At 44.1% G+C, this 14114-nt stretch overlaps 1 protein-coding gene across 1 annotated transcript in view; it reads left to right on the forward strand.

Annotated features, from left to right (window-relative positions):
• The window catches only part of MGAT5 (mannosyl (alpha-1,6-)-glycoprotein beta-1,6-N-acetyl-glucosaminyltransferase), a 217426-nt gene that overhangs the window by 164521 nt on the left and 38791 nt on the right, over nt 1-14114 (forward strand). Inside the window, exon 11 of the mRNA XM_008069436.1 lies at nt 4871-5020. Coding sequence (XP_008067627.1) covers nt 4871-5020 — 150 coding nt within the window. The remainder of the gene's footprint in view (nt 1-4870; nt 5021-14114) is intronic.

The raw sequence follows: 14114 nt of genomic DNA on the forward strand, positions 1-14114 counted from the left end.
TTGAGTTGGAGTCTCACTCTGTCGCCCAGACTGGAGTGCAGTGGCCGCTCCTGGCCACCGCAGCCTCAACCTGCTGGGCTCCAGCAATCCTTCCACCTCAGCCTTCCAAGTTGCCGGAATTACAGGCATGTGCTACCACGCCCGGCTGATTTTTTTTATTTATTGTAAGAGATGAGGTCTCGCTGCCCAGGTGGGTTTTGAACCCGCGGGCTCAGGCAATCCACTCATCTCAGCCTCCCAAAGGCGCGGGATTACAGGCTGAGCCTCCGAGCCCGGCTTATAATATTTTTTAACAACTGTGATACACTTACAAATATTACTAGGTTGGATATTATGGCTCACGCCTGTAATCCCACTGCTTTGGCAGGCCATTGTGAGAGGAATGTTTGAAGTCACTAATTCACGACCTACCTGGGCAACATAATGAGACTTCATCTCTACAAAAAAATAATATAATTAGCTTGGTATAGTGGGGCAAGCCTGTGTAGTCTCAGCTACTCAGGAGACCGAAGTGGAAGGACCACTTGAGCCCAGGAGTTTGAGTTTTCAATGAGCTATGATTGTATCGCTTGCACTCTAGCCTGGGCAACAGAGCAAGACTCTATTTGTTGAATAAAGTTCCAGGGCAACCCCTTTGGGTCCCCTCCCACCGTGGGAGCTTCTCTGTCCTCTCAATAAGTCCTACTTTCTCACTGAAAAATAAATAGATAAATAAATAGATAGATAGATAGATAAATAGATAGATAGGGTTCCATCCACCTCTCCAAATCCTCAGTAATCAGTATCTGGAGGTTGGTGTATAACATCCCTATGCATATTTTTGTACTTTAACTACATACGTATAAATATTGTCCATATACATAACATTGCTTTGCATGGTTATAAAACAGAAGTAGCATCCAGCCATACAAATTATTTTGCAGTCATTCTCAACACTGCTGCTTAACCAAGTTATAAACACATTGCATCACCTTGCAAGGGTCGGGAAGTGTTTAAGATGCTGATTTTATTAATCGTGGTACCATCCAGGTGAGTGAGGGTCAGGGTCTGGGGAGGAAGAGACCAGTTTGACATTATGGAGACAGAATCTGCAGGACTGTGTGACTCACTCGATGTGTATCTTGGCAGGGGTTTTGGGAGGCAGAGCAACAGGTATAATTCTGGTGCAGATACTTGCTTGGGAGCACAATGCCAGTCACTGAGCTCCACAGCAGGGAAGGGGATACAGGTCAGGTAAGGTGACGGGTTCCCTTTCTGACCTGCTGAGTTAAATGTGACTGCAACACACCAAGTGGTAAGGTTCAGGAGGCGATTGGATATTGAGATCCAAAATTTAGAAATGAGGTCTGGAGATGTAGTTTTGGGCTCCTTAAGCATCAAGTGAGTATTAACTTTGGGAGTGGAGGTAGCTTGGTATAATAGGCTCATGCGGTACCTTTTCCTGGAAAAGGTAGTGGGATTCACCCTCATCAGATTTCTACAGAATTCTGGCATGTGGCAATAAGAGACCTGAGGTAGAATTACCTGATTGTCATATCAGCGTCAGAAGTTAGGGTTATGCTTGAAACATTTTTTCCTCACAGTCACTCTCTGGGTCCCTCTTATTACCCACGATCTGTCTTCCTTTTTTCCTTCAACTCTTACTTGGTTATTTTTCCACTCCTAGTCCCCAAAACAACTGGCTTCCTGAGAGCTTAACTGGCCAGTAATTTCTCACTTATGAAGTGTTCTCATTTATGAAATTTTCTCACCTATGAAATTATATGAATCCTCTCTGAAGGTGATTTCTATTTTCAGATTTTACCATGCCCTAAATGCTAAAAAGTTAATAGACTTTATTGGTCTTTCCATATACTCCTCTAAATTTGCCTGAACTTGCCCTCTTCTTATACTACAAGGAGCCCCACCCATTGCTGGGATTTGATGGCAGTGCATGTGTAACCTGGTATATTGTTCCTTTCCCAAGCATTTCATGGGAACCCTAATCTTGAGATTGGCTGCAGTGTATGTTTTTCTCCAGGACAGGAACCAGATGGGCCACTCACTGTTTTGCTTTGTAGCTCACCGCAGACCTTGTCTGGGAGGGAGCCTTTGGTCATCTTCACTAGTTAGCAACTGGCTTTCCAAGGGGAAATGTTTCCTTCTACATGAAGGAGAGATGCCTACTCCCACACCTGCTCCCCAGTCCCTGCTTCAAGGCCAAAAAGATATTCTGAGAGGCCTCCTTTTGAATAAGTGGAATCCACTCCAATTAACTCAAGGAAAAATACCGGAATAATGTGGGTAGCTACTGTTATTATTATTATAAGGATCCAGAAAGATCTGGGGAATTTAGAATTCTAGTCCTGGTTTTCTTTCTTTTATCTCTTTGATTTCTTTTCTCTTCTTCCTTCTTCTCCTGTGACATCTCTTCTTTCTCCTCCTTTTCCTCTTTTCTGTCATGCTTGCAGAGATGATGTCCTGGTCACAGTCACTGTCTCGATCCCTCTTATTACTCACTGCCTATCTTCCTTTTTTCCTTCAACTCTTATTTGGTTCTTTTTCTACCCCTAGCTCCCAAAATTGACAGCTGGCTTCCTGGGAGCTTGTTATCTGGCCAGCACTAAATGACCTTTTTTGCTCTAAAGCCAGTGGCCATGTGGCAGTAATCTCTCTGTGTACATGATTCTGAGTTCTCAAGAGAGGACCTGGCTGACTCTCTTTGTCTTCCTGAGTTCACTACATTGTTTCTGGGCTGCTGGACAGTTGAGGGAGGGTTCCCCTCAGGTCAGACACACCCTGGGCCAGTCTGTAATGGCAAGGGGCAGGGTTACAGAGCCCCCCTCACTACTTACCAGGGGCTGTGGGTGGTGACAGGAGTTACCAACTACATCTAGCACAAGAACCTTATCCTAGAACCCTTCAGATTAATTTACACAGGGTGATTCTAAATTTGGCTTAAACTACAAGTGGGAAGTCATGGCTCATAAACTGTCTCTCATCACTCTGCACTAATTCAAGGGTATATATCTCCAAAGTAATGAATTAAGCATCTTGCAGCCACGCCAAACATGGTTTGGAATTAAACTTTCAGTGTGAGTTCATTTTACTCATACTGTTAGAGTGGCAGGGATGGGTTTGCTTGATTGCAAACAAAGTCATCCTGGTGCATAAAATGGAGAATGTGAACTATGCTGTTTTTTCTGTCATGGAGACTTTTGGTACTTTATTTGAAACGTTCCCTCTGAAGTTGAGAGCCCTGTGAGAAATCACTAGGGCAGTGAGTGGCAGGGGACAGGTCACGAGCTAGCTCATTCAGAACCTGCCTCCCCCTTCTCTGCACTCTGTGGCTGCTGAGGCCACACCCCTGTGTCCCTTGTGGTCTTATGTCACAAAGCCAGCTATTATTAGATTTGCCTAGAATGTCTGAAGACAAGCTTTAGAATGGGAAATCCTTGTTTCACTTTTTTTTTTTTTGAGTTGGAGTCTCACTCTGTTGCCCAGACTGGAGTGCAGTGGCCGCTCCCGGCCACCGCAGCCTCGACCTGCTGGGCTCCGGCGATCCTTCCGCCTCAGCCATCCAAGTAGCTGTAACTACAGGTGTGCACTACCATGGCCGGCTAATTTTTGATTTATTGTAGAGATGAGGTCTCACCAAGTTGCCCAGGTGGGTCTTGAACCCATGGGCTCAGGCAATCCACTTACCTCAGCCTCCCAAGGCGCGGGATTACAGGCTTAGCCACTGAGCCCGGCTTCTTGTTCCACTTTTATACAACTGGAAAGCATTACAGAACTTGACTTTCAAATTTCCAAAAACGCCCCAAAACCCGCCAAATCCAGCTTGTACAACTTAGTCACAGGAAAACATGAAGAGGTAGAAAAAGTAAACTTGCTTCCACTTCACAGGTGGCTTTGATTTAGAAAATGTGCCTCAAAATTTGGTGCCTACAAATACAGGAAAGGGGTTTGGTTTTGTTTCTTAATAAAAGTAAAACTACTCTAGAAGGTTTCAGGGCTCAACAAAATCTACATTTAAAATCTTTTTCCACTTCTGTCTACCTGGATAGTCTCATGATCTCTCCAGCTGTGGGAAACTCTCATCTTCCCATGATCCGAATTAGGTGGGTTCCAGCTTCTGCAACATAAGTTAATCATCACTACAAACATTGGCAAGCACTGGGGATGTTTTTATTCCTCAGGGACAGCTTAGTAGCTCCAGATAAATATTCCAGTCCAACCAACTGCCTTCTCTGGGCTTTCCTTCCACAAACTTTCTCCCCTATAAGTAAGATGAGTCTAAAGCAGCTGTTGGGCCCCTGGTAATTTACAAAGCAAGGATTATACTTCAGAATAGTTTGCCTTGAGCTGTTGTTGGTATTCAGTAATGTGTTGTCATATAATGTATTTCTTCTTGCACAATTATACAGTGGCCATGTGACTGTTTTTGCTCTTTAAATCCAGTAAGCTTGCTTTTTTTTTTAGTTGACATCTCACTCTGTCACCCAGGCTGAAGTGCAGTGGCACGCTCATGCCCACCATGGCCTTGACCTGTTGAGCTGAGGCGATCCTTTCCCCTCAGCCTTCCAAGTAGCTGCAACTATAGGTACACCCTACCGCACCTGGCTAATATTTTGATTTAATGTAGAGACGAGATCTTACCAAGTTGCCTATTCTGATCTCGAACCCATGGGCTCAGGCAATCCTCTCACCTTGGCCTGAGATTTCTTTTAAAAGAGATTTTAGTAGTTGGATTGCCACATTCCCGTGATCACCATATTAAGAACGCCTGTCTTTGTGACCTCTAACTCTAGAAGAGATTCTGTTCTGTGATACAGATTGTTATGCAAATGAAGACAAAGAGAAATGTCTTTTCCTTGTTTCTCCTCTTTAGAATAAGAAAATCTATTTGGATATTATTCACACATACATGGAAGTACATGCAACTGTTTATGGCTCCAGCACAAAGAATATTCCCAGTTATGTGAAAAACCATGGTATCCTCAGTGGGCGAGACCTGCAGTTTCTTCTTCGAGAAACCAAGGTAAGTTTTTAGTAATTTTGTAAAGATTCACCAGGGATATGGTTTATAGGTTGTCCCCATTGAAAAATTGGATCAGAATCTTCCATGCTTTGGTTCAGGCCATTTTGGGGCGGTGGTTTGCTAGACCCCAGCAGTAGTCAAGGAATTATATAAGGAGTTTGTTGCGGTTTTGTTGTGTTCATTGATTTAGCCAAAAAGTATCTGTGGATGTACTCTGTGCTGGGGCTGGGAATAATACTGCAGACAGGAAAAGTAAGGCCTTGCCTTGAAGGATGGACCTTCTGATAGAGCAGCAGTTTTCAGTCAGCTACTGGTACGAAACTCTCCCCCTACTCAGTCATCACTGTTCAGGAAGTCAGTTCCCCAGCAGCTTTTCCTCACACCTCCTGGTTCATCAAGTATGTACTGAAGAAGTTCAGATGAGGGAAAGTCACTGTGTGCTGAAGGAACAGGGAAGCCATCGTGAGAGATGAAAGATGAAAGAGGGATGAGTGTGGATGCACCTGCCATTTGGGCCAGGCAGCAGTCAAGAGTCAGCTGGCAGGGTTGTAGGAGACAACTAGAAACCAACCCAGCTAGTCTAAGTGTTGGAAAGTGGTAGAAGGTAAAATTGGATAAGTCTGATTGGCGCCGATGGAGGAAGAGTTCAGACCAAGGGGGATAGGTAGCTGGGCGAGCCACTGAGGGTCATTTCGCTGAGCAGTAGCGTGATGACATGGTGCTTTGACACAATGGGGAAGTCCACCAAGTGCCCTCTGTCCTGTAATTCCACCATGGAAGTACCACATGAAGTTCAAGGACTTGTGAATAAACCAGAGTTTGGTCTTAAAGGGTTGGCTGGCTCTTTAATATATTAGACTAGCTCCCTCATGTTTATTAATAAGTTCTTATTTATTAATTTTACAAGTATTTATTGAACAGCTGCTACATTCTAGGCATTGTGCAAGGGATACAAGTGTGAAGAAAGCTATGGATCTCCCTTTCTTAGTGCTTCCCAAAACATAGGGAACTTCATTGCATGTAGTGGATTTCTCAGTTCTGGTCTCTGGCTCACTTTGATTTCAAATTCAAGGTAGGGGAGAGAGGTTGAACAGATGGACTTCTATGGCAGGATGATGATTGCTGATCATTGTGTGATACTTCGTTTTTAGAAATTATATTTACATATGCTCTTCTCTTTGATTCTCAGAACAGCCCTGAGAGGTCGACGGGGCAGGTGTTATTGCTAACTTTATGTTAAACATGATGAAATAGGCTAGTGAGTTTGATTTTCCTACAGTAAATTGGAATCAAGTCTAGGAGTTAGCTCTAAATCATGATCTTTTTTTATTGCAAATGAAAGCTCTGCAACGCCCTTTATGACTATCTTTATAAAAACCCAAACAAGAACACTTAGACACTCACCAACCTAGAGAACACGCATCTTTGCGTCAGTTTCTCCATCTGTAAATGCATTTGATTTGTTCTGTCTCCACGTCGTTTATATGACACCATGAGTAAAATGACTGGCAGGTTATTTAGTTCCTTGGCCAAAGACCTGGCTTATTTTATTGAGATTTTATTTCCTCCCAAGTCATCTGTAGTCTGACGACTGTGAGTGGTCATCCAGGAGTGAAGTCTTTACTCCAGTTTTCACTGTTTGCTTTCCATCACCTTCTGCCTTAGGCTGACATTTTAGAATCATCAAAGTGTTTAGGCCGCTTAATGGCAATGCTATTTTTGCCATTTGCCTCATTTTACTTTTCTCCACATCAGATTGTGGAAAAAGCTTAAGCTCCTTTAAAATAACATTTGACAGAGCTGGTTTTCAGCAGCATGTCATTACTGTCTCACATACTTCTATTAACCCAACCTTGTGAATGTCTCGCTCAGGCTCGCAAATTTTAAAAGAACTCTTACTTACCTACCATCCATTTACCATGTCAGAGACTAGGAAATAGGCCAAAACTGAGATCCCTGGTGTCCAGGGAAGGCCCAGGTCACAATGTTGGAGTTTGCCTAATGAGCGAGGATTGCATCTTGAATTTTGAGCATGAGAGGCATATATTCATCCTTGAAAAACTGGTGCCTTCAGAGGATGTCACTGATCCCATTACGTATCGCCTGTTTACATGACTAGAATATATTAAAATACTCTGAGTGGAATTATGGCTCAAACAGTTGGCAAATATGATGAGGATGAGGCAGTATATCGCTGAGACTCCCCTTACACCCGGAACACGGCAGCAGGCACGAAAACAAATGAACTTTAGGCTTTGAAATAATGACAGGAAAGACCAGTCAGGGTTTGTATAACCCTTTCTGTTTCTATCTCCTTCCTTTGTGCTGCTGAGCAATTTAAAAGCGATTTATTCCAACTCACATTGGAAGTGGAGAACCAGAGCTGCTGAGAAGCAAATTTCTGCAGAATGAATGGAATTCACGCACTCCTCCGACTCGATGCTGGCAAGGGAAGCAGGTCTGGTCTCCTCAAGAAGGCTAGGGACATAGAGAAATGATTGATGCTTAATCATCTTCCTACTCATTTTTCTTTACAAGCCATCTTTGAATCTCTGCACCAAGCCCAGGAAATCCTCTGCTCAGCAGAATTTCATCCTGGTGTGCCATTAGGGGCACAGGCGATTAGCAGCCTCTTGCTTCAAGGGGCCTATATAGATGGAAGGAATTCCATGTAACACTAATACTGGAGCTAAAAGAGCCGGAGAGTTGTTGGAATCTAGAAGACCCTTTTAATGGGGGTATAAATTTGGATGAATTATTTATCAGACAGCCACAGAGTCATTCAGTCTGGCAAACTCTAGGAGTGCGGTTTAAGCCAGCAAATCAAGACTCGTTAGGGTGGCGTGTTTTTATTTTTGGCTTAAATCTCCATCTCTTTTCATGTGGCATCTTTTTTCACCTTCCTGGTTTTAACCTCTTCATGTCTGCCTTCTCCCCCGTCCAGTCTTCCCTTGGGAAGCTCATTATTTCGTATACGATATTGAACAGCTCTTTGCCATGCTATACTGGGTTAGAGGAGCTCACCGGAGTAATTTGTGAGCTGAGCCTCGCACCTCCCTTTCTAAAATACATCCTAGTTGTGGAAAACCAGGGGAAGCTGCCACTGCTACTGTTCATGCTGTTGCTATACCCTTTTTCTTTCTTTTTTTTTTTTTTTTGAGTTGGAGTCTCACTCTGTCGCCCAGACTGGAGTGCACTGGCTGCTCCCGGCCACCACAGCCTCTACCTGCTGGGCTCCAGCAATCCTTCTGCCTCAGCCTTCCGAGCAGCCGGAATTTCAGGCATGCGCTACCACGCCCGGCTGATTTTTTGATTTATTGTAGAGATGAGGTCTCGCTGCCCAGGCGGGTCTCGAACCTACAGGCTCAGGCAATCCACTCACCTCAGCCTCCCAAAGGCGCGGGATTACAGGCTGAGCCACCGAGCCCGGCTGCTGTACCCTTTTTCTATCCAAACTTCCAGTCATTCCCTGCTCCAAGGCTCAGATGGGTCATGACGATCCTGTTTCTCCATCACGTTGGCTCATCAGCTTACTGTGGAACTCAATCTAGAAACATGGATGGGCTTGGCAGATATACAGTGTGTGCTGCCCTGTGCCATCCCATCTTCACTCTTGACCACACCCTCTCTCCAGTCAATGACAGCACTTCTCATTGGGCTTGGATATGTTGGCCAACCCTCTCAGAAAACCAGACCTTAAGGCAGTCACCACCATTGGAACCAGGCTCTCGGGCAGCTCCCAGAAGACAGAGTGGCTTTGTTTGTTCTTTCCACAGGTACATGCCCAGTGCCTAGAACGGTGCCTGACTTATAGAAGGCATTTAGATAATTGTACAAAGAATGAAGGAAGAAGTCAAGATGAAACCCGTGGACCATCTGGGATCTCTGGGATCTCGGCCTGTTCTCATGAGTCATGTGCCTAGATCATCTCCTGGATCTTGTCAGGAAGGGATGCTGTCCTTCTGATACCCCATGCCTGCTTCTCTATGGTGTTGTCTACATCTCCGGGCCCTGTGAATGGTAGCCCAGGAGCTTACTGACTTGCAGGGAACAGTCTGGCTTTCATTTCAGTCTCAGATACTGGTTCCCATTTGACCTCAGGCAGCCATTTCTAGCAGGTCTCATCCTTGTGAGCACACTTTAAATCATTGCCATGCCATCTAGATCGGGGAAAAACCACACACACACACACACACACACACACACACACCCACCCACCTACACCCCTCCTTCCCTCTTTCCCACCCATACATGTTTGTAGAATGGAGAGGGTACAGAGTTATGATTCAGTAACCCCTCTGACTTCCAGAGCAATAGCACATCCCCATACTCCCACACCCAAACACACAAAAACACGTCCAGCCTTTGCACACAGAGACAGTGGATTGCTGGAAATATCTAATCTATTCATATTTCTTCATTCACATTCGCTCATTCATCCAACAAATAGGTATGAAGTATTAGATGTTTTCTAGACCTTAATCTAGCGATTCTGGATATTGGGATGGTTCAGGCAGTTTTGCCCACAAGCAACATACAAGCGTGCTGGAGGAGGTCAACAGGTAACTGTAGCAGTGCAAAAATGTTACTTGGAGAACTAATAGAACACAAAATAATGACACCAACATAAATCCTAAGCATGATGCCGTAAGTAGGGCTGGTGACCCAAAACAAGATAATGACACCAACATAAAACCTAAACATGATATCATAAGTAGGGCTAGTGACCCAACTGTGTAAAGTGTGGTACTATGACTTGTTATATCAATGAGATGGAGTGAGCCTGCTCAGAGGACAAGAGCCACTGTCAGTCACCACTTAACAAATTCATGCTCTTGTGGTATACTTTAACAATAACGGCCAGTCTCTCTCTTCTGTATCATGTGCCACTGTGCCAAGCCCTTTCCATGAATTATCTCTCTTCACCACAAAAATCCTGTGATCATGGTACCATTATAACCCCATTTTAATGAAGCAGAGGTTAAGGCTCCAGTGGTAAATAAACCTGTTTTGCTACCTCCTTGTTGGGACCTGAGAGGTCAGCTGGGTGAGTGAGACGGGGAGTGGTCAGGTAAGGCTGTCCCAGGAGGTGGCACCTGAGTGGATTTTTTTTTTGAGTTGGTGTCTCAGTCACCCAGACTGAAGTACAGCGGCACGCTCCCAGCCATCACAGCCTCGACCTGCTGGGCTCTGGCAACCCTTCTGCCTCAGCCTTCCAAGTAGCCAGAACTATAGACATGTGTTACCACACCCAGCTAATTTTTTATTTATTGTAGAGACAAAGTCTCGCCAATTTGCCCAGGTGGATCTCAAACCTGCGGGCTCAGGCAATCTACTCACCTCAGCCAATCTACTCACCTCAGCGTCCCAAAGCGCTGGGATTACAGGCCGAGCCAAGAGTGGATTGTTGGTAGTGATTACTTCAGGGCCTCCAGGCTGTTCAGCATCTACAGTTTTAAATTTATGCAAATACTGTCTGACTTCCTTATCTCAGAGTGAATAAATTTACAATGCAAATTGTAAGGGAAGTGATTTTGTATTGGGGTTTTCAAATGACCAAAATGCAAGTTTGATCTTGAACTGTTTGTGGTTTGGTTTGGTTTGTTTCTGAAAGGGTCTTTAGGTAACTGAGGGCCTAGTCCAGCAAGCTGGTCTCCAGGAAATAGTTTTTGTCTCCTTGGCTCTTCAGTTCTTCCCTAGAGAGTCTTCAGGTAGTGTAAGTCACGGGCTTGTGAAGCCCGTAAGAGGATGTAGCCAGCATGGATGGGAAGGAGCTTGGTCACTGATATCTCCTTCAGCAGCAGGTGTCTGAAAGAAGACAGATGGCTAGAGAGGTACCCTTCAAGCTGCGCAAAAGTATCACATTTCAGAAGAATAAGTGTTCTCCATACTCAGTCATTCTGTGGATTCTTTTTAAAGGTATAAAAAGAATGCCTGTTACTAGGAAGAGAACGATTCCCAATCACTGTATGAAGAATAAATAAGCAAAACTTAGCAATAGCATATGACTCATGGGACTGGCCTTTCTATGTGGCACTCACTGTAAACCATATCATCTCTCATCTCCTCTGATGAATGTTCCTCCTCTTTTTGTAGTCCAGGTACTTTATGAAACAGTGAGAACTTTAAAATACACAACTTGTAAAAATCCATAAATATAACTCCTCGCCTGCCTAAACTCCAGCTACCTAAAGTCAGGCATATGCAGCTGCCTGAAGTTGCGTCTGGATTTGAACTTGAATGACTGCTTGCAAATATTTACTATGTGCTTGAGAGACTCAAAGGACTCAAAAGAACTATACTTGCTATGAAAGAAATGTTTACTATATGAATTCCTACCCCACGTTCACTGTATTTTATAAATCCCTACCTCAAACCCCGTAAGACTAGGCATATGTAAGGCGCCTGGTAGTAACTGTGACCGTAAAGTTAAAAAATATTTGCAGTGTTTGTACTTAGAACTTTGTTAAGTTTTTGTTTGTCCCATAATAACCATGTTAAATGAAATAACCGGCTGCTTCTGCTTCTGCGACCACTGCTGGCAGTGTGTGAATGTTAAGCAATAAGCCCCTCCCGGACATTCCTTTGCTTAAATTATGGTAGACTCTGTGGCGCCAGCCACTCTTCTGGTGGGCTCTGTGTTGTTTCAAACCTGCTCGTACACCGAAGCTGACTGTAAACCGTAGCTTATCTAACATTCCAGGAGACTTAACTACCTCCACTCTGCCCGTTTGGCTGTTAGTAGTCAATAACAGGCAGCCAAGCCTGTGCCCGCGCCTATCAAAAACAAACCAACCAATCTCAAGCTCTGCTGTCCCCTGACATCACCGCGGACCTAACTGAGAACTAATTATGCAAGGTCCGTAGACTTCGTTTTCTACGTCATGCCCTCTTCTAATTGGATAACGTCTCAAGCCTAGGAAAAGCTGGTCACGCCCAGTCCCTCCCTCATAACTGTGTATATAAACTACTTGCTCTACTAGGTCGGGGCTCTCATTCTCGAGCCGCTGTGTCGGTTTCAGTTTGTGAGCCCAGACTCGAGCCTGAATAAAGACTCTCGTGTGTTTGCATTGGAGCTGGCTCTTTGGTGGTCTCTCGGATTTAGGACTTTGGGGTCTAACGGTGCTAAGCCTTGGAATGCATCCTTTTCACGAGATATCTCACGTAATCCTTACGCAACCCCATGAAATAAAGCACTACTACTTTCCCCACTGTACACATAAAAAGACTGAAGTTTGAAAGCTTGTGTTACCTTGGCTAACGTCCTATAACTAGAGAATTCATAAACAGAGGCATCTAGCAATTTGCCATAGTTGCAGTACTAAGAAATGACAGAGTCAGGATCTGAACCCTGGTCTGATTCCAGAGCCTGTGCTGTTAATCACCAGGTGGTTCCGGTCATTTTGTGCCAGTCAATTCAGTGGATAAGCTGAGGTGGACTCATTGCTCAAACTTCCTCCTGAGCCACCCCATCACTTTGGCTAATTAAAACTGGTCAGGAAAGTATGTATTGAGTGTGTTTCTCCTGTTTTGGATTATCCTCAGTGTTCCCCATCGAGAATGAAAAATGATCAAACCCATGATTAAGAACTACCGTTATCCATGTTTAAAGGATTCTCTGTAAAGTACAACACTTAGCACTTTAAAATAATTCCATTTCTCCTCTCACAGAGCAGAAAAATCTGAGTGGTTTCACTGGACTCTTCGTCAATGTGTAGGAATGTCCCAATCTTCTGCCATGAATAAAGCGTCTGGTGCTTCATCTGTTCTCTCTTGCTCAGCATTAGTTCAAAAATTTAATTTTAGAGCCTGTAATCCCTCTGTTTAGAAATATTCATTGATGGAACTGGAGTTGTAGCCACGGAGATGTATTATCATCTGGAATATCCTCATTAGCTTTTGGGTTTCCAGAGACCAGGCAGAGTATGAATAAAATATGGCCAGTTTTCTCCAGCAGAGTTAAGCCTTGGCACTTGAGTGCATTCTTGTAGTAGTGTCTCTTGCCTCCATGTTACGGAGATCTGTAAGTTGGCAAAGTGACAGACAGGGGAAACAGCAGATTAGGGGAAAAGCAGGTTGGTGTGGTTAAGGTGCCAGTGTGGAAATTTGGAGAATGCCCTTCAGTGGTGAATGAACTCTGCCTGCCTGCTCTGTTGTCATTCAAACCTCAAATGTGCTATTTGACCTTAATACATCTGCTCCGTTGTAATGTCACAGGTAATGAATACATGGGAAGCAAGAAAAAAATGTGCTTATTGACAGATGTGACAAGAGACTTATTTCAATGTTTCCAAGTAATGCATTTCCTACGATCCTAATTAGTGTGACAAAAAACTCATTGCCAAGAAATTACATGGTATTTGCTTTAGATTCGTTCTAAAATTGGGAGATTTAGAAGAGTTAGCCCAAAAGTGTTTATTTTATGTGCTCTGAGATATTCTGGTACCCACAGGGCAGAAAAGATGATGCATATTGTTATTCAGATATAATTAAACCTAGGTCACATTCAAGTCCATTAAACAACAGCCTCGAATCTTTTTAATTAATGGGTTCAGATTGGTTGGTCTAAAAGAGCTAATTAAATTTTTTCCAAGATCCTCTACTAAAATAGACAAACATCGTGTCGCTTACATGTCCTCCAAAGTTGTTCTTTGCAATTTAGAGTTGATGAAGGTATCCATACTTCATGGCAGGCTCTGATTTTCAGAGGTCAGGAAACGCTGTGGGCTCCAGGGCTTGACTAAACTTGCAGAGACCCTGATCTGCATCTTCTAGCACATTTCTACTCAAAAAGATCTGGACTCCCTGAGCTGTCTTCTTATGTCCAACCACAGTATGGCAGAGGTCATATCTGTTTTCCCTTGGAGAGCCAACACATCCTCTCCAAAGTCTGATGGAGGGGGAGGGCACAGCACAGAGATTGTAAGCCTTGAGGATAACAAACCTGGATTCTGGGTTTTTTTTTTTTTTTTTGAGTTGGAGTCTCACTTGGTCGCCTGGCTGCTCCGAGTAGCCGGAATTACAGGCATGCGCGACCACGCCCGGCTGATTTTTGATTTATTGTAGAGATGAGGTCTCGCTGCCCAGACGGGTC

The sequence above is a fragment of the Carlito syrichta genome, unplaced genomic scaffold (genome assembly GCF_000164805.1).
Source record: "Carlito syrichta isolate Samal-C Ts95f unplaced genomic scaffold, Tarsius_syrichta-2.0.1 Scaffold312030, whole genome shotgun sequence".
In the NCBI taxonomy this organism is placed as follows: Eukaryota; Metazoa; Chordata; class Mammalia; order Primates; family Tarsiidae; genus Carlito; species Carlito syrichta.